The following is a 20,033-nucleotide window of genomic DNA, read 5'->3' on the forward strand; positions in this document are numbered from 1 at the left end:
AGGTAGCCAAAGCACATGCCCCCAAGTAGATAGGTAGCCACAGCACATGCCCCCCCAGTATATAGGTAGCCACAGCACATACCCCCAGTAGATAGGTAGTCACAGCACATACTCCCAGTAGATAGGTAGCCCCAGCACATACCCAAAGTATATAGGTAGCCACAGCACATGCTCCCAAGTAGATAGGTAGCCACAGTCAGCTCCTCATCACTCCCACGCTGTTCTCTTTGACCCAGGCTTAGACAATGGCGGCGATGGCGCCTGGGTCGTACAAAGGACATAGACAGCGGTAACATCGCTGCCTCTGTCTAGTGATCAGTATAAGAGACACACGGCAGCCATCACTATTTATTAAAGATCTGTCTGTTAGCCAGATGCAGCCAACAAAGAGCCATATCTGGCTACCGAGCCATAGGTTCCCTACCCCTGTACTGGCCTCAGCCATCCAGAAGAATCTCTGATAATATGGTGAGACAGTCCAACCATGAACACTATTACTCTTTATTTAACACCTTGCCGACCGAGGACGAACTATATCGTCCTCGCACGGCAAAGGGTGTATGGAGAGAGCCCACCAGCTCAAACAGCCAACACCCGCCTGTCACTGCCGCGGTTGGTGCTGGCACTGATTGCGGCAGTTAACCTGTTAAGCACCACGGTCGAACCCGACCGCGGCACATAAAATACCGTTATATGGGTGCCGCCATCTTGGATGGACGATCGCCGCCCCCTGGAATGTCATCGGAGGGCGGCGATCGCTTGCTATGGCAGCTTAGAGTCTCATTGAGACTCGTAGGCTTGCCATGTGCAATGATTTATAATAGCCACCAAAGGGCAGGCTATTAAAAATCATTGTAAAATTGCTATATACTGCAATACAGTAGTATTGCAGTATATAGTATTAGCAATCGGAAACTGCAGGGTTAAATTACCCTGGAGGATCTTAAATAATGGTAAAAAAAAAAATTTAAAAAAAATTTAAAAAAATATGAAAAAATAGTAAAAAAAAGTAAAAGTTTAAATCACCCCCCTTTCCCTAGAACTGATATAAATAAACAGTAAAAATCATAAACACTTTAGGTATCATCGCGTCCCAAAATGTCTGATCTATCAAAAAATATTATCAAATTTTTCCGGCGTTTAACCTCGTAACGGAAATTGGCGCCCAAAGTCGAAAATGTCACTTTTTTGCCATTTTGAAAAATATAAAAAATTCTATAAAAAGTGATCAAAAGCCCATACAGTCCTCAAAATGATAGCATTAAAAATGTCATCAAAATTGGAAAAAAATGACATCACCCACAGCTCCGTGCACTGAAGTATGAAAAAGTTATTAGAGCCAGAACATGGCAAAATGAAGCTTTTTTTTTTTTTTGTACAGAAGGTTTTAATTTTTTTAAATGTATGAAAACATTATAAAACCTGTACAAATTTGGTATCCTCGTGATCGTACCGAACCAAAGAATAAAATAGACATGTCATTGCTCAGTGAAAGCTGTAAAATCCAAGCCCACAAGAAAACGGTGCAAATGCGTTTTTTCATCATTTTCACTGCATTCAGAATTTTTTCCTGCTTCCCAGTACATACCATGGAATAATAAATACCATCACTATGAAGTGCAATTTGTTACGCAGAAAACAAGCCCAAACAGAGCTCTTTACATGGAGAAATAAAAAAGTTACAGATTTTTGAAGGTGGGGAGTGAAAAATTTAAATGCAAAAACGTCCCTAAGGGGTTAATACTTCTCCAGGGTTGTAAATGCATTTGTGCTAGATTTCAAGTGCTGGATACCAGGTGGACACTGGATTACATATAAGGGGTAGATAAGGAGGAAACCCCTAAGGCCTGGAAGATAAAGCTTTTGGTATGTGTTGACTAAATACTGACTATATTGACCATAGCAGAAAAGCAAACCTTTCAGAATTATGTATGAAAAAGTAAAAAAGTAAAACTCTAGGGTAGTGTAACAAATTGTGGCAAATTATGGCTTAGTCCCGGGGGGGTTGTGGGGGGCTTCATATTGTTGCTGGTGAGTGGTCACATATGGTATAATGTTACTTAATCAGCACCTGGGACAGCAAGACGTGAAGTGATGACATCTATAGAGAGGCTGTGGCCACATGGGCATCACCATTTTTTCCCAAAAAATGTAACATTTTTTATGATGTATCAAAACATAATAAAATCTTTAGAAATGTGGTTTAAAAGTAATCATACTCACCCAATAAATGTTTAGGAACTCACAGTGAAATGGAATTATTTTCACAGGTTCCTGATACATGACATGGGAAATGAAAGGGGTTGACCAGATAAAATTTATCAGCCGGGTTGGGGAGGACTCTTTAAAAATATAAAAGTGTACTCACCTCCTCCGGTGCTCCCGGTATGCCCTGGTGCAGTCCATTGGGGCTCTGCTCCGACAACATTTGGGTGGTTTGGCATGCCCTCCCTTCACCTGTACCAGCGCTGTAAGAGGAGTACAGCTTTATCTTTTTTAAAAGCCTTCCCCAGCCCAGCTGACACATTTTTATTAGAGTCGGACAACCCCTTTAACGAATAACCTCATAGCTCTGTACACCGAAAAATAAAAATGTTATGGATTTGTGTGGAGCAAAAAAATGAAAGAACAAAAGCAAAAAAGGGCCCGGGTGTTAATGAGTTAAGGCATTTTTCTACCCTGGATGGCACTGCATGTGGTATCCTGACTATCACGCAGTGTACATACTGTACACTATTTCTCTCAGTCCGGTGTTGGTAGTTGCCATGGTACATAATTATTGCATAGAGTGAGCACCATTGTACTGTATATCCAGTGAGTAAATATGGACTCAGAGGTTGGCATCCCGCGTCTATTCAGATATGTGGCAGACACACAAGGAAGTGACCGGAGAGAAATGGTCCATGAAATACAACAGCTTGACTGTCCATGTTCTCACTTTAGGGCAGTATATGGATCTTACCTTACACTGGAAATCTATAGGTCATGGCATCTACCATCAAGAATCTACTAATCTTATAGATTCCCCAAATCTAATCACCTTTTATCATTTTCTATATGTTTTTTTACCTTGTTATTTTTAGGCAAATTACCGGCAGAGGTTAATGGGAAATAGAGTAGGCTCTGTGAGATCCTGAGCCACGGTTACCCCACTCCATGAGGATGAATGCACGCTGGCCGGCCCCCGCAGGAAGCCGGCCCCCGCAGTGGCTTCCGATGCATCGCTGGCTCCTTGAAGCCAGCAGGGGATCAGGAGCTTCTGCGCATGTACAGAGTTCCCCTCAGGCTGGAAGCCATTGGGGGTCATTTACTAAGGGCCCGATTCGTGTTTTCCCGACATGTTACCCGAATATTTCCGATTTGCGCCGATTTTCCCTGTATTGCCCCGGGATTTTGGTGCACGCGATCGGATTGTGGCGCATCGGCGCTGGCATGCAAGCGACGGAAATCGGGTGGCGTGGCAGAGCGAAAACCTGACGGATTCAGAAAAACCGCCGCATTTAAAACAAAAAAAGTGTCGCTTGGGACGCGCTTACCTTCACTTGGTCCGGCTCGGTGAATTCCAGCGCGTTCAGATGCTTTTCAGCGCAGCAGCGCCACCTGGTGGACGGCGGAGGAACTACCTTAGTGAATCCCGGCCGGACCCGAATCCACCGCAGAGAACGCGCCGCTGGATCGCGAACGGACCGGGTAAGTAAATCTGCCCCATTGTATCTGCTACATTCACAGGCGGCATGGACTTGCAGGGGGGCTGCTCTGCAGAGGCTACTCCACGCCTCAAATAGTTTCTGCAAGTAGTTTGGATAAAAGTAAAATAAAGTATAAAAACACAAAGGTTAGGTTTTAGAAAATAATGAAAGGAAATGATGGCTTAGTCAGATTTGAAGATGTTAAACCATAAAGAAACAAAGAAAAAAATCAAAGTAATAAATAACTGATCACTGCGGGTCAGACTATTGTTACCTTCACTGATCTGACCTGACCTATGGCACATGAGGCTACAGGGATGTAGACATGAATTCCTTGAAGGTCCATAAAGCTAATGTACCCAGTTATGCAGGATGACCATGTCTCTATGATCTAGGTCAAAAAGATCTTAGGCGCCCCCTTCTACCAATCGCTGGAAGTTCCAGTGGTTGTCCCCCTGGTGATTACACAGGTTGATGGAGATTAAGGTTTTTTTTTACCACTTAATGACTTCATTTTTTGAAACCAACTGTTGTGTCTTCTGATAGGAAAGTAAATTGGGGTGACTTCACCAGCTGTGACCCATTTTATTACTTTATTTTAATTACGTTATTCATTTACACCCGTTAGTTTGTTTTTAATTCCTTATATTCCTTAAAAAAAAGTTGAGAAATTAAAAATTGAAAATCATTACAGTGTCTATACCATCAATCCATAGAGGACGCCCTTCCACTGGCAGTAACTGGGGGACTGTCTGCCTGCAATATTACAGGGGACTGTACTGGAAGTACTGGGACCATTCTCATACATGTATTAAGGAGGCACATGGCGTGAGCTATTATGGCCTCTTTATTAAGTTTTATAAAGGGACAGACTACCTGGGCTACATGGACCACTCCGATGACCATCATAACGTAGCACTAACTGAGCTACTGGGTGCACTCTGATGTCTGTGGTAAGGTGGCAACTGGCTATGATAAGGCACTGACTGAGCTACCAGGACCACTTTATGACCATCTTAAGAAAAGCACTGCCTGAGCCACCAGGACCAATCTGATAATTATCATAAGGGGGAACTGCCTGAGCTACTTGGACCACTCTGATGACTGTGATAAAGTGTCACCTGGCCTGAGCTACTAGGACGACTACGCTGACCGTCATAATGACACACTGCTGAGCTACTAGGAACACTCTGATGACTGTGATAAGGGGGCACTACCTGAGTGTCCAGGACCACGTTGATGACTGTGATAAGGAGACACGGGGCAAGCTTCCAGGACCACTCTGATGATCATGATAAAGAGGCACTGTCTGAGCTTCCAGGACCACTCTGATGATTGTTATAAGGAGGCACTGTGTGAGCTACCAGGACCACTCTATGACCATCATAAGAAAGCACTAACTGAGCTACCAGGACCAATCTGATAATTGTCATAAGGGGAACGGCCTGAGCTACTAGGATGACTCTGCAGACCATCATAATGATGCACTGACTGAGCTACTAGGACCACTCTGATGACTGTCATAATGAGGCAATGGCTGAACTACTAGGACCACTATGATGACTGTGATAAGGGGGCACTACCTGAGATTCCAGGACCACTCTGATGACTGTGATAAGGAGGTACTGTCTGAGCTTCCAGGACCACTCTGATGACTGTGATAAGGAGGTACTGTCTGAGCTTCCAGGACCACCCAGATGACTATGATAAGGAGGCACGGGGCAAGCTTCCAGGACCACTCTGATGATCATGATAAAGATGCACTGTCTGAGCTTCCAGGACCACTCTGATGATTGTTATAAGGAGGCAATTTCTGAGGTTCCAGGACCACCCTGATGACTGTTATAAGGAGGCACTAAATGAGCTGATAGGACCCCTCTGATGACTATGATAAAGTGGAACACGGCCTGAGGTACTCGGACTCAGGTCCCTCTCTGCTTTGCATTAGAAATGACCTACTAGAAAAACTACAATCAGTAATACGGGTGCTCTCTGCTGGCAATAATAAGGGGGACAATCTATTGCAAGTCCTGAGTAAACCTTCATGGTATTAACAAGAGTTTACTCTGCTATTAAGGGTGCAATCTGTGGGAATTACTGACAACCATCTCATTCTATCAAACAGGACAGTCATTCAGCTTCTCTCTGCTGGCTCTTCCAGGTCAAAACTCATGTCTGGAAGAAGAGTTCACTTTGTTGCCATCAATTGGGGAATCTACTAAGCCGGAGTTTCAGGGACACTCTGTTGGAATATTAAGAGAGGTCACTTTCTTTGGGTGAAACTGCTTGAACCACTTTGCAGACAAAGACTTGTGACCCTATAAAGGTCATATTTATCTTAATCCTTTCCGTGTTGAGGAGCAGTGGGGATCTACAAGTCTCTGCTGATGGGAACCCGTCCAGCTCTATTTGCATATTGCACCTTGGCAGCAGAGCCTCCAGCTATTTATATAGGACGGAGGCCATGGAGAAGATTTGCTATATAATCCTGTCCAGATCAGGGACCCACTTCATATCCCAGCAGCACCGCGACCATGGGGTGCAGAATACTTGCTCTCGTCCTGCTGGGATTTCTGGGAGAGTCGTATGGACAAACACGGTGAGTATTTATATGTGTATGTTGTATTGACTTATACAATATATAAAGCATGATATGTAATTCCATAGTATCACACCTGTGCAAGGGTTGTATCTGGTATTGCAAGCCAAATCTAAGGAGCAATACCATATGCAACCTGTAGATAGGAGGGGCACTGTATCAGCACTGCACCAGAGGAACACATGTCCAATAACCACATTCAAACAAACTACATTCACTAAACTCTCTCCTCTACAATCTATTCTTAAGGCTCATCTTTCAGACCAAACACTACACGGTTGCATCCAGTTTGTGCCGGTCACTGCATTGGCTGTCCGTCTCTTTCCTATACAGTTTAAATTAATCACCCTCATCCACAAAGCTCTGCACAATACTGCACGTCCATACCACTCCTCTCTCATCTCAGTCTATCACCCAACCCGTGCTCTTCGATCTCTCAGTGATGTAAGATTATTCTCTTCCTTAATTCGAACTTCCCCTTCAAAGTTTCAAACGTGCTCTTAAAACCCATCTCTTTAGGCAAGCCTATCACACTTGCTAACTGCATGAAATGTCAACTCACCCATTACTAATCCATCTTATGTCCTCCTCCCATCTGTTATCTAGCAAACATCTGATATATACCAAGCTCTAGACTTTTCTGCAGTTGGCCCTCCCACATTGTTCAAATCAAACAAAATTGGTGTCAAGCATTCCTGCTGGTTTGTGCAGTATTTTTGTTTGTGCCACTATAGTTTTTAAGATATTAATAAAAGTTTTGAGAGGTCAACCAGGCCCCTATCTTTACCCAAATCAAACAAAACTGGTGCCAATCAATTGTGCTACATTTGTTCTGGTTTGCGCTGCTCAATAATTTGTTTGGGCTGCTATTGTTTTGAAGATATTAATGAAATTGTAAAGGTCACTGTTAATTAACTGTTTGATTCAGTTAATGGGGGGTGGGGGGGTGGTGATGATGATCTTTTGACCTTTACAATTTTGTTAATATCTTCAAAACAAAAGCAGCACAAACAAAATATTGAGCAGCACAAACGTGGCGCGATTGTTTGGCACTAGCTTTGTTTGGCACTAGTTTTGTTTGATTTGGGTAATGTTGGGCTGGTTGACCTTTGCTGACCTCTGGAAACTTTTATTAATATCTTAAAAATGATAGTGGCACAAACGAAATTTACTGCTGCACAAAACAGCACAAACATAGCACAAACGTTTGACACCAATTTTGTTAGATATGAATAAGGTGAAGGGGCCAACTTCACTCAGGTCTTCTCTGCAGTTATTTTCACAATACAAATGTATATAAATGTTGGCTGATGGCTGGTTCAAGTATCAGAATTTTCATCATCTTGTGTCACCCCTCCTGTTCATAGACTGTAAGCTCTTGTGTCACCCCCTCATCCTCATAGACTGTAAGCTCTTGTGTCACCCCCTCATCCTCATAGACTGTAAGCTCTTGTGTCACCCCCTCATCCTCATAAACTGTAAGTTTTTGTGTCACCCCCTCATCCTTATAGACTGTAAGCTCTTGTGTCTCTCCCTCATCCTCATAGACTGTAAGCTCTTGTGTCACCCTCTCAGCCTTATAGACTGTAAGCCCTTGTGTCACCCCCTCATCCTCATAGACTGTAAGCTCTTGTGTCACCCCCTCATCCTTATAGACTGTAAGCTCCTGTTCCCCCCCTTCATCCTCATAGACTGTAAGCTCTTGGGTTACCCCCTCATCCTTATAGACCGTAAGCTCTTCTGTCACCCCTTCATCCTCATAGACTGTAAGCTCTTGTGTCACCCCCTCATCCTCATAGACTGTAAGCTCCTGTGTCACCCCCTTCATCCTCATAGACTGTAAGCTCTTGTGTCACCCCCTCATCCTCATAGACTGTAAGCTCTTGGGTCACCCCCTCATCCTTATAGACCGTAAGTTCTTGGGTCACCCCCTCATCCTTATAGACTGTAAGCTCTTGTGTCACCCCCTCATCCTCATAGACTGTAAGCTCTTGTGTCAGCCCCTCATCCTCATAGACTGTAAGCTCTTGTGCCCCCCTCATCCTCATAGACTGTAAGCTCTTGTGTCCCCCCTTATCCTCATAGACTGTAAGCTCTTGTGTCACCCCCTCATCCTCATAGACTGTAATCTCTTGTATCACCCCCTCATCCTCATAGACTGTAAGCTCTTGTGTCACCCCCTCATCCTCATAGACTGTAAGCTCTTGTATCACCCCCTCATCCTCATAGACTGTAAGCTCTTGTGTCACCCCCTCATCCTCATAGACTGTAAGCTCTTGTGTCACCCCCTCATCCTCATAGACTGTAAGCTCTTGTGTCACCCCCTCATCCTCATAGACTGTAAGCTCTTGTGTCACCCCCTCATCCTCATAGACTGTAAGCTCTTGTGTCACCCCCTCATCCTCATAGACTGTAAGCTCTTGTGTCACCCCCTCATCCTCATAGACTGTAAGCTCTTGTGTCACCCCCTCATCCTCATAGACTGTAAGCTCTTGTGTCACCCCCTCATCCTCATAGATTGTAAGCTCTTGTGTCACCCCCTCATCCTCATAGACTTTAATCTCTTGTATCACCCCCTCATCCTCATAGACTGTAAGCTCTTGTGTCACCCCCTCATCCTCATAGACTGTAAGCTCTTGTGTCACCCCCTCATCCTCATAGACTGTAAGCTCTTGTGTCACCCCCTCATCCTCATAGACTGTAAGCTCTTGTGTCACCCCCTCATCCTCATAGACTGTAAGCTCTTGTGTCACCCCCTCATCCTCATAGACTGTAAGCTCTTGTGTCACCCCCTCATCCTCATAGACTGTAAGCTCTTGTGTCACCCCCTCATCCTCATAGACTGTAAGCTCTTGTGTCACCCCCTCATCCTCATAGATTGTAAGCTCTTGTGTCACCCCCTCATCCTCATAGACTGTAATCTCTTGTATCACCCCCTCATCCTCATAGACTGTAAGCTCTTGTGTCACCCCCTCATCCTCATAGACTGTAAGCTCTTGTGCCCCCCTCATCCTCATAGACTGTAAGCTCTTGTGTCCCCCCTTATCCTCATAGACTGTAAGCTCTTGTGTCACCCCCTCATCCTCATAGACTGTAAGCTCTTGTGTCCCCCCTTATCCTCATAGACTGTAAGCTCTTGTGTCACCCCCTCATCCTCATAGACTGTAATCTCTTGTATCACCCCCTCATCCTCATAGACTGTAAGCTCTTGTGTCACCCCCTCATCCTCATAGACTGTAAGCTCTTGTATCACCCCCTCATCCTCATAGACTGTAAGCTCTTGTGTCACCCCCTCATCCTCATAGACTGTAAGCTCTTGTGTCACCCCCTCATCCTCATAGACTGTAAGCTCTTGTGTCACCCCCTCATCCTCATAGACTGTAAGCTCTTGTGTCACCCCCTCATCCTCATAGACTGTAAGCTCTTGTGTCACCCCCTCATCCTCATAGACTGTAAGCTCTTGTGTCACCCCCTCATCCTCATAGACTGTAAGCTCTTGTGTCACCCCCTCATCCTCATAGACTGTAAGCTCTTGTGTCACTTCCTCATCCTCATAGATTGTAAGCTCTTGTGTCACCCCCTCATCCTCATAGACTGTAATCTCTTGTATCACCCCCTCATCCTCATAGACTGTAAGCTCTTGTGTCACCCCCTCATCCTCATAGACTGTAAGCTCTTGTGTCACCTCCTCATCCTCATAGACTGTAAGCTCTTGTGTCACCCCCTCATCCTCATAGAATGTAAGCTCTTGTGTCACCCCCTCATCCTCATAGACTGTAAGCTCTTGTGTCACCCCCTCATCCTCATAGACTGTAAGCTCTTGTGTCACCCCCTCATCCTCATAGACTGTAAGCTCTTGTGTCACCCCCCATATATTTGTACTCTGTAATGTAATATTATATTTATATCTGTCCCCTGTATTTTGTAAAGCTCCAGAATATAATGGCGCTATAAAATAAACTTTCTTGTTCTTCGTCTTCGTCTTATTATTATTATTATTATTGAAAAGGTTACTGGATATTTAAGATTTTCCAATCCTCAGATGTGTCCTGATCGCACCCAGCGTGCTCCGCGTGGATACGGATGAAACCATCATGGTCTCCATAGAAGGACATACATCCTCATCTGTTGATATTACGGTCCAGGATTTCCCAGAGATGAGATTCATGTTGGCTCGGAGTCAGGTTTCTGTCAGCAAAGACAATAACTTCCTGGGAAAAGCCACAATAAAGGTCAAAAATATAAATAATCGACTCCATTTTTCATAGTCAATAGAATAATTCCTTCCCCTTCACATTTTTTCTCCCTTCCTCCAGTTTTTTTATTCCTTTCCCATGCTAATTGCCTCCAATAGTTCCCCCTCCCCTATTTTTAACCCTTCCTCTATTTCTTAGCTTCGGTATCCTTTCTCAATTACTTAGACTCTTTCCTTCCTTTCTTCCTTCCTTTCTCCTTTTCATCCATTCCCTCACTTTGCTTTCCCTTTCTTTCCTTCTCTGATTCCCTCCAATGAACATCCCCCTCCGTCTTTGGAACTCTTCATATTTCTTAGCTTTTTTATCATTTCTCAATTAGTCTCTTTCCTCCCTTCCTTCCACCCTTTTTCGTTTCTTCTTTCCTCCCTTCCTTCAACCCTTTTTCGTTTCTTCTTTCCTTCCTTCTTTCCGTCACCTCCCCTTCCTTAAGTTCCCTTCCATTCCCTCTCTCCCTCCCCTTCCCTCTCTCCCTTCTTTCCATTCCATCCCTCCCCTTCCATTCCCTCCCTTTCTTCTTTCCCTTCCTTTCCATTTCTTTCCCTCCCTTTCTTCTTTCCCTTCCTTTCCATTTCTTTCACTCCCTTTCTTCTTTCCCTTCCTCCCCTTCCTCCCCTCCCTTTCTTCCTTCCCTTCCTCCCCTTCCTCCCCTCGCTTTCCTTTCCCTCCCTTTCTTCCTTCCCTTCCTTCCTTTCCTTCCTCCCCTCCCTTTCCTTTCCCTCCCTCCCTTACTTCCTTCCCTTCCCTTCCTCCCCTTCCTTTACATTTCCTTCCCTCCCTTACTTCCTTCCCTTCCCTTCCTCCCCTTCCTTTACATTTCCTTCCCTCCCTTACTTCCTTCCCTTCCCTTCCTCCCCTTCCTTTACATTTCCTTCCCTCCCTTACTTCCTTCCCTTCCTTCATTCCTCTCTGATTCCCTCTAATTATCATTTCACTTCCTCTTTTCTACACTCCCTCTATTTCTTTTGTATCCTTTCTAGCCTATTTTGATTCCGTTTTTTCATTCTTCCCTCTGATATTACTTCCAGTAATCCTTTGATTTTTTGCATCCTCTTTATTAGTTTTCGTCTCCCTTTTTCTCTTTTTCTTTCTTTTCCTCTGTTGTGTATAATGAAATAAATATTCTATCATTTCAGATTCCATCACAAAATGTAAACCCAAACACGAAGATGAAGCAATTTGTCACTATCAATGCAAGATCATCAGCGTGTTCCCTGGAGAAACATGTCCTCCTGTCCTTCCACAGCGGCTACATCTTCATACAGACTGACAAACCCATCTACACCCCGGCATCCAAACGTACTGTCTGCACCGATATATCTATATAATACATATATTATACATAGTAATCCTTGTAGTACTGACATATTAGCTATAGTAAGACTATGTTGACCATGATGTTTCTATCTCGCAGTTCTATATAGGATCTTCCCATTGAATAACAAACTGGAGTCAAAGAAAACTAAAGTGAAAGTGGAATTCCAGGTGAGCCAAGTGGTAGACATGGGCCATAGAGTATATGGACAGCCCTAAACTGGGCTCAGCACTTAAATCTACAATCTAGGAGACATGAGCGCCCCCCGTTGACTGCTTATACAAAACTTTGAATTTCTATGTTTAATCAGTGGGTGTTGTGGAGTGTATAATGCTACGGCTAATGGCATGATTTATAGATGGGTGAAAGGACCATTGTGGTGGAACTCATGGGGAACCCAGTAGCTGTCACTGACATGAATGTACTTTGGTTGTCCATAAATTAGGACCTCAAAAAAACCTGTCTTGGCCTTTTGTAAAACAATGAAGATAAAATTTTATTATAATTATATTACTTGGATTTTCTTCTTTCCGGTTCTAGAATCCACAAGGCATCATTGTAAAAAGAGAGGATATTTATCCAAGTCCAAACGGGTTTGTCTCCAAGAGCAATGATTTGTCAGAGTTGGAGAGGTAAGACGCATATCTAGACAACATTGAAGATTGGACTGATGTACAATCTTCTTCTTCGTCCCATGTATTAGTTATTATATGTAGTCATTGATAATTAGTCAAATACTGTCAAAGCTGAGAATTCTTTAGATCCACTGAACCAATCTAAGAACTTATTATGGAAAATCCAACTCAGTAGGATCTGCTGAGGTTAGACTACTTTCATTTGTGTTGGTAGGATCCAGCTCAACGGATGATACTCTAAAGCAACATATTAAGACACTGGGGCTCATTTACTAAGAGTCCTGCGGCCGCGATTCTGTCGGGTTTTCACGAATATTTCCGATTTGCGCTGTTTTGCGCCTAATTGCCCTGGGTTTGGCACGCGTGATCGGATTGTGGTGCATCGCCACCAGCTTTCACGCGACAGAAATCAGGGGGCATGGCCATCGGACAACTTGACGGATTCAGAAAAATCGTGGAATTTAGAAAACAATTTGTGTAGCAAAATCAGCACTCACATGCACCAGGAAGAAGAAGGTGAACTCCGGCGGACCTCAGAGGGGGAAGTGACACATGCAGGATATCGGGCGCAGGATCTTAGTGAATCCCGGCAGACCAGAATCCTCGTCGGACAATGCGCCACGGGATCGCGACTGGACCGGGTAAGTAAATGTGCCCCACTCTGTCCTTAAAGAGGACCTGTAACCTAAATTTTCGGCACTAGGAGCTGCTTACTAAAGTAAGCAGCTCCTAGTGCTTGATCAAACTCCGCAGTGTTAGAGTGATAGCGTTACCGAAAACCTCCGGTAACGCTATCTAACACTGCGGTGGGGTACAATGTAATCATCGGACAGCTCACAAAGCTGTCCGATGTATTCATGAGGGGGCGGTCCGATGCGCTCCCTCTTTCCCGGACCGCCCCGCTTGCTCCATAGGCCGGCAGTGACTGCCGCGCGCTAGGTGGCAGTCACCGCCCCTAGCCACGCCCCAACCCCGCCCCCTCATGCATACGTCGGACAGCTTTGCGAGCTGTCCGACACTTACATTGTACCCCGCCGCAGTGTTTGATAGCGTTACCGGAGGTTTCCGGTAACGCTATCACTTTAACACTGCGGCGTTTGATCAAGCACTAGGAGCTGCTTACTTTAGTAAGCCGAAAATTTAGGTGACAGGTCCTCTTTAAACAGATAAATAGGGTCTGGTTTCATACAACTGGCCCAATAAATATAATCTAATTCTCTGACAATGGACTCTGGTATTTCCTTTCTATGGAGGGTAATTAGAAACCATCTGCCAATCATGACAAAGGTTACCAGGTAAATGTCCCCAAATCAAGGGTCCTCAAACCTTTTCCTGGTATGGAGATTTTATGTGGCAAATCAAGACGAATCTGAAATATTTTCAATATTCCAGAATCTAAAAACTTTGGAAATTCGTAATGAATACAATTTGTGACAAACCTATTCCCTACCATTGCAACCCTTAGTTTCTCTATACCAATTTTAGAATCCATCCAATTGATTTTGGAGGGACTTTCCAACATTTCAAAATTCCCTCCAAGCCAGAAAATTAAGGTTTGCTATTAGAGATGAGCGCGCACTGAAATGCTCGGGTGCTCGTTATTCGAGACGAACTTTTCCTGATGCTCGAGTGCTCGTCTCGAATAACGAGCCTCATTGAAGTCAATGGGAGACCCGAGCATTTTTCAAAGGGACCATGGTTCGGGAATAAAATGTGTTATTTAATTGAAAAAGAATGTCTTTTGATAAGTTAGCAGATGTATGCAAACATCTGCAATCTATTCTTCACTGTTCCGCGCGTATATTATCTCACGACAAGTTAGCAGATGTGAAGAACAGTGAAGAATAGAATAAAAACAGTGAACACAGTGAACACAGGATCATTTAAGTGAAAAACGCAGTGAAAAACACCGTGAAGAATAGATTGCAGATGTTCGGCACATCTGCTTACTTGTCGGGAGATACTCTGTCCCGGGATCCGCTCCTCTTCTTCCACTGAAGTCTCCCCGATCTCTCTGCCCTTCCCAATGTCTCTCTGCCCTTCCCGATGTCTCTGTGCCGTTGCCCAATGTCTCCATGCCTGCCGGTGCCCTGCTGTCTCCGTGCCCGCCGCTGCCCCGCTGTCTCCGTGCCTGCCGCTGCCCCGCTGTCTCCTTGCCTGCCGCTGCCCTGGTGTCTCCGTGCCTGCCGCTGCCCCGGTGTCTCCGTGCCTGCCGCTGCCCCGATGTCTCCGTGCCTGACGCTGCCCACGATGTCTCCGTGCCTGCCGCTGCCCACGATGTCTCCGTGCCTGCCGCTGCCCACGATGTCTCCATGCCTGCCGCTGCCCCGGTGTCTCCGTGCCTGCCGCTGCCTGTGCTGCTCCCAGGTGTCTCTGTGCTGCTCCCCGGTGTCTCTGTGCTGCTCCCTGGTGTCTCTGTGCTGCTCCCTGGTGTCTCTGTCCTGCTCACCGTGTTCTTCTATGTGTTCTTCACATACTATTTTGTTCGCACCGTTCCGCGCATATCTTCCAACAAGTAAGCAGATGTGCGGAACATCTGTAATCTATTCTTCACTGTGTTTTTCACTGTGTTTTTCACTTAAATGATCCTGTGTTCACTGTGTTCAATGTTTTTATTCTTCACTGTGTTTTTTTAATTAAATGCTCGATCTCGAGCAGGGGAAATACTCGTCCGAGCAATGAGCCGTTACGAGTACCTTAATACTCGAACGAGCATCAAGCTCGGACGAGTATACTTGCTCATCTCTATTTGCTATTCCCAATGTGTAGAAAAGTGTCGAGCTAAGTGAAAGCTGGATCTGAAACTAAAGAGGCTACAGCCTTTACAATTACAACACATATTCAGCCCTGAAGACATACTCCAGGCCGAATAGGGACTCTCCAACCAACAGTTCCTTACACTGTTGCCATGGAGGTCTTCCAAGCCATATTTCTACCCATATTAATCTGAATATCCTACTAAAGCAAATTACAAAATGTCAAACACTCCCAATAATTATTTAAATTGACTTTTAACCTTTGAGAGATTTTTGAGAAGCAAATGGTGGAAACCTTCACATTGGGGACACATCTACATTTCATAAATGGTCCCTCTACCTACTTGTATAAAGATTTCTCTACAGTAATGATAGGAATTGATAAAATTCAACATAGATAACACAATATAACAATCTTGTCTGCAGTCTTGGTGTCTGGACCCTCACGGCCAGGTATGAAGACTCTCCGGAGAACTTCACCACCAACTTTGAGGTCAAAGAATATGGTAAGAGGACAGGAGTACATGAGAGTTACTCCTGGTGTAATGAACTACACAGAAACTCACAATGGCTATTTTTATGTCATATCATTAGTTCTTCCAAGCTTTGAGGTTACTATAAAGACCCTGAAAAATTTCATGTATCTTGAAGACGATGTGTTTTCGGTGACCATCAATGCACAGTGAGTAACTTCAACTATTCTTAACGGCACTTTTTCAAAAAGTTGAAGATGGAGACTCTTAAAGGGACCTATTTCAACATCCAAGCTAAAGATAGATTCAGGGGTCATCTTTTGTACCAGGGAGATACCAATAATCAAGGGATTGAGGTCAGTGCTCCTAGTGGTTGAGGGAAATGAGTCAAGGTCTCTGGGGTTTATATCAGTAACTGGAACATTCGCAAAATCAGACTAAATCCAGCATCCCCAGTGGAGAAGAGCAGAGGGTAACCAATACCTGACACCTTTAATATGTCCTCAGTAACAGTTAGTTTAGGTGTTAATAATATACTTTGTGGTCTAAGATTGCATAGTGGTGGTCTGTAATGTAGATTATGTAGTAACACCCTTGGAGGCCTAGACTGGTATTGGACCCATGTACCCAAATATCATCATGCCTGGAAGACTAAAGTAGTGCAATAAATTCTTGCTGACAGTGAGGTGTTGTAGTGTAGTGAAGTGAAGAACACCAGCATCCTAGATGACCTAGATAGGGAAAGGGTTGGTGATCTCGTCTATAGAAGCCATTAGAGTGGGGTAGATAATCTGGTGACTGATGGTATAAAATGTATAAATGTTGGTATTTATGGTAGTCTATGGTACTAAATTGGTTTATTCCCAAATTCCTGGAATTATATAATAGCATAGACATTATTTTTAGTATTTGGTGTTGTGTAGAGCAGCAGTAGGTTTTAGCTGTCTCATCATTGATGGTCGAGGGTAGGAAAAGGGTTCATTTCAATATACATGACAATGTATGATACTCTAAACACTATTTCCAGCAATCCCATTGGTGTAGAGCAGCGATAACTATTACATAACTATTTGCCACATCCTTGGTGGATAATTGACAAACATCAAGTGGTTTATGAATTTCCCTACGAGATTGGTTGTAAGGAAATCATCCCCCAGACCCTAAATTAGAGGTTCTATTTAGAAAGTTTCCATGGGGATCCTTGCACAACATATACACACGGTATACATCTCACAATAACGTGAAGCTCTTACGCTCTATAGATACCTCTACGGGAAGCCGGTTTCTGGTAAAGCCTTCGTCCTGTTCAAACTGAAGAGAGGAAATGAAGAGAAAAGTCTAACAGATTCTCTAAGGAGGATTCCGGTAATGTTATGCATGGAAATAATGTGACTAGATTTCTGGGAGCCCATCTAATGTTAAAAAATATAAATTAATATAATAATACTGTGGCTATAGTGAGGATTCCTCTGTCTTCATCCTTGGCCCTCACCTTGGTGTGAATGTAGGGTTCTTTCAGGTCAAAGTACAGGCAGTCCCCGGGTTACATACAAGATAGGGTCTGTAGGTTTGTTCTTAAGTTGAATTTGTATGTAAGTCGGAACTGTATATTTTATCATTGCAATCCCAGCCAGAACTTTTTTGGATTTTAAAAATTTTGGATTTTAAAAATGTTGGGCTGTCATAAGAATCAGGATTAACAATAAATCTTCATTACAGACAACTGTTATAGCTGATTATTGTAGCCTAGGACTAAAGTACAATAAATTACCAATATCCAGAGGTCCGTTTGTAACTAGGGGTCGTATGTAAGTTGAGTGTTCTTAAGTAGGGGACCGCCTGTACAATATCTACTTATCTGGTGTAGAATAATGGCCTGGATGGTAAGAAAACATTATAGCTGAAGATTGTAGACAGAAGTCAACCCAGAGACATCTCTTAAGATGGAGTGACCATCAAGGGACATGACTGGAAGCCATAAGTCAATGGGTAATGGCTGCAGACTGGATAGAAGGACATAAGGCAGTCAGAAAACTATAATCTAGCCATTCAGGTCTATATATAGTAGATGTCATGATTACATTATCATATGTGGACTGTTGATGAGAAGTAGATTGCTAACAAGTAAGGACATGGAAATGGAAAATCAGGTGTGGAAAATGTCCCCTTGTAAAGGTACAATGAAAACAATGGGAAGTACTGGAGATGGGAGGCCAAAGTATACACAGATTTCGGACAAAAAAGACCAATGAGGCAAACATACTACAAGCTTGGATTGTGAATTCCTGTGCCTCTTGACTATAGACAACCCTTGTACATGGGATGTGAGAAAAAATTGTTTGTTGATATTTTCCTAGATTTCTGATGGAACTGGGGAGGTGGAACTGCTGAGAAAAGATCTGATGAAAGACTTCAAGAATCCTAATGACTTACTGCAGTACAGATTACATATTTCTGTCACAGTCATAACTGACTCAGGTGAGAGGAGAGCGGGTACAGAGGGGGAGTGGACACAGATACAGGGAGAAGAAGAGACCTAAGAGGGGAAGAGATAGAGAAAATGGGAGAAATGGAGGAAGGGTTAAAGAAGAACTCAAGAAATAGAGAGGAGGAGAAGAGATACAGGAGATGGAAAGAGATACAGAAAAGGGGAAGAGATACAAAAGAGGAGAAGAGATATAGAAGGGGAGAAGAGATATAGAAGAGGAGAAGAGATATAGAAGAGGGGACGAGATACAGAATAGGAGGAGATATAGAAGAGGGGAAGGGATTCAGAAGAGGAGAAGAGATTTAGAAGAGGGGAAGAGTTATAGAAGAGGAGAAGAGATACAGAAGAGGAGAAGAGATACAAAAGAGGAGAAGAGATACAGAAGAGGAGGAGATATAGAAGAGGAGGAGATACAGAAAAGGGGTAGAGATACACAAGAGGGGAAGAGATATAGAAGAGGAGGAGATATAGGAGAGGAGGAGATATAGAAGAGGGGTCGAGATACAGGACAGGAGGAGATATAGAAGAGGAGGAGATATAGAAGAGGAGAAGAGATTTAGAAGAGGGGAAAGATACAGAAGGAGATAAGAGATAGAGAAGAGGGGAAGAGATACAGAAGAGGGGAAGAGTTATAGAAGAAGATAAGAGATACAGAAGAGGAGAAGAGATACAGAAGGGGAGAAGAGATACAGAAGAGGAGAAGAGATTTAGAAGAGGGGAAGAGATATAGAAGAGGGGAAGAGATTCAGAAGAAGATAAGAGATACAGAAGAGGGGAAGAGATTTAGAAGAGGGGAAGAGATATAAAAGAGGAGAAGAGATACAGAAGAGGGAAGAGATACAGAAGAGGGGAAGAGATATAGAAGAGGAGGAGATATAGAAGAGGGGAAGAGATACAGAAGAGGGGCGAGATATATAAGAGAAGAAGAGATATAGAAGAGGAGGAGATATAGAAGAGGGGAAGAGATATACTGTAAAAGAGGGGGATAGTTACAGAACAGATACCGTACATTTTAAGCTTCATTCATAGAAAATACACTAATAAGTAATGTAGTAATGTAGTTATATGAGTAATTCTTCACCTTTCATGTTGCAGGAGGGGATTTGGTTGAGGCTGAGCTTGGAAACATTTTTATAGTAAAATCCCCTTACAAAATTGTCTTCACTCGGACACCCAAATATTTCAAACCCGGAATGCCCTTTGACCTGACGGTAGGTGGCATCATGTTATCTATTCATTTACTTCACAATTCCCTTTATAGGTGAGTAAGGAGCTGTTCTGTTCCAGTATATACCCATTCCCCATCCATTGGATTCACAATGGCCTCTCCACTTGTCATTGCTCCTAGAAGGTGTCCATGTGATGCTCTCGTTATGTTCTCTTATGTAATGGCTACACAAATATATCCTAATTAAAGGGACACAGCTTGCTTCTCCCACTAATAGTGCCACACCTGTCCACTGGTTGCATGTGGTATTGCCTAACCCTTTTATTTAGTACTTTTTTTTTATCCCATTTCTGTCACTTAGGTGATGGTGACAAACCCAGATGGTTCTCCTGCCAAAAATATCCCGGTGGTGGCAGAACCTGGGAATGTCTACTCGACAACCACTCAGGATGGAACAGCAAGGATCATTCTGAACACAGACACAAAAACCAAGACACTGGATATAACTGTGAGTGAATGTCGATTTGGCTTGATTCAAATTCATTATGAATTTTTTCAAATTGTTCTCTTTCTTTTGTGTAATTCAAACATTTGGGATACAGTATGTCACATAAAAATAGGAAAAGTCAGTCTTGTATGCCAGGAAAGAATATCATG

The 20,033-nt window shown here is 43.6% G+C and overlaps 1 protein-coding gene across 1 annotated transcript in view; it reads left to right on the top strand.

Moving 5' to 3' along the window:
* The first annotated feature begins 6,182 nt into the window (after window positions 1-6,182).
* LOC140128235 (complement C3-like) overlaps window positions 6,183-20,033 on the top strand; it is a 44,902-nt gene continuing 31,051 nt past the window's right edge. The window contains exons 1-11 of the mRNA XM_072149790.1: window positions 6,183-6,288; window positions 10,331-10,520; window positions 11,678-11,840; window positions 11,956-12,026; window positions 12,397-12,488; window positions 15,674-15,753; window positions 15,842-15,929; window positions 16,983-17,085; window positions 18,078-18,198; window positions 19,304-19,419; window positions 19,738-19,884. Of these exons, the coding sequence (XP_072005891.1) occupies window positions 6,224-6,288; window positions 10,331-10,520; window positions 11,678-11,840; window positions 11,956-12,026; window positions 12,397-12,488; window positions 15,674-15,753; window positions 15,842-15,929; window positions 16,983-17,085; window positions 18,078-18,198; window positions 19,304-19,419; window positions 19,738-19,884 (1,236 nt within the window). The 5' untranslated portion in view covers window positions 6,183-6,223. The remainder of the gene's footprint in view (window positions 6,289-10,330; window positions 10,521-11,677; window positions 11,841-11,955; window positions 12,027-12,396; window positions 12,489-15,673; window positions 15,754-15,841; window positions 15,930-16,982; window positions 17,086-18,077; window positions 18,199-19,303; window positions 19,420-19,737; window positions 19,885-20,033) is intronic.

This window comes from Engystomops pustulosus, chromosome 4 (assembly GCF_040894005.1).
Source record: "Engystomops pustulosus chromosome 4, aEngPut4.maternal, whole genome shotgun sequence".
Classification (NCBI taxonomy): domain Eukaryota; kingdom Metazoa; phylum Chordata; class Amphibia; order Anura; family Leptodactylidae; genus Engystomops; species Engystomops pustulosus.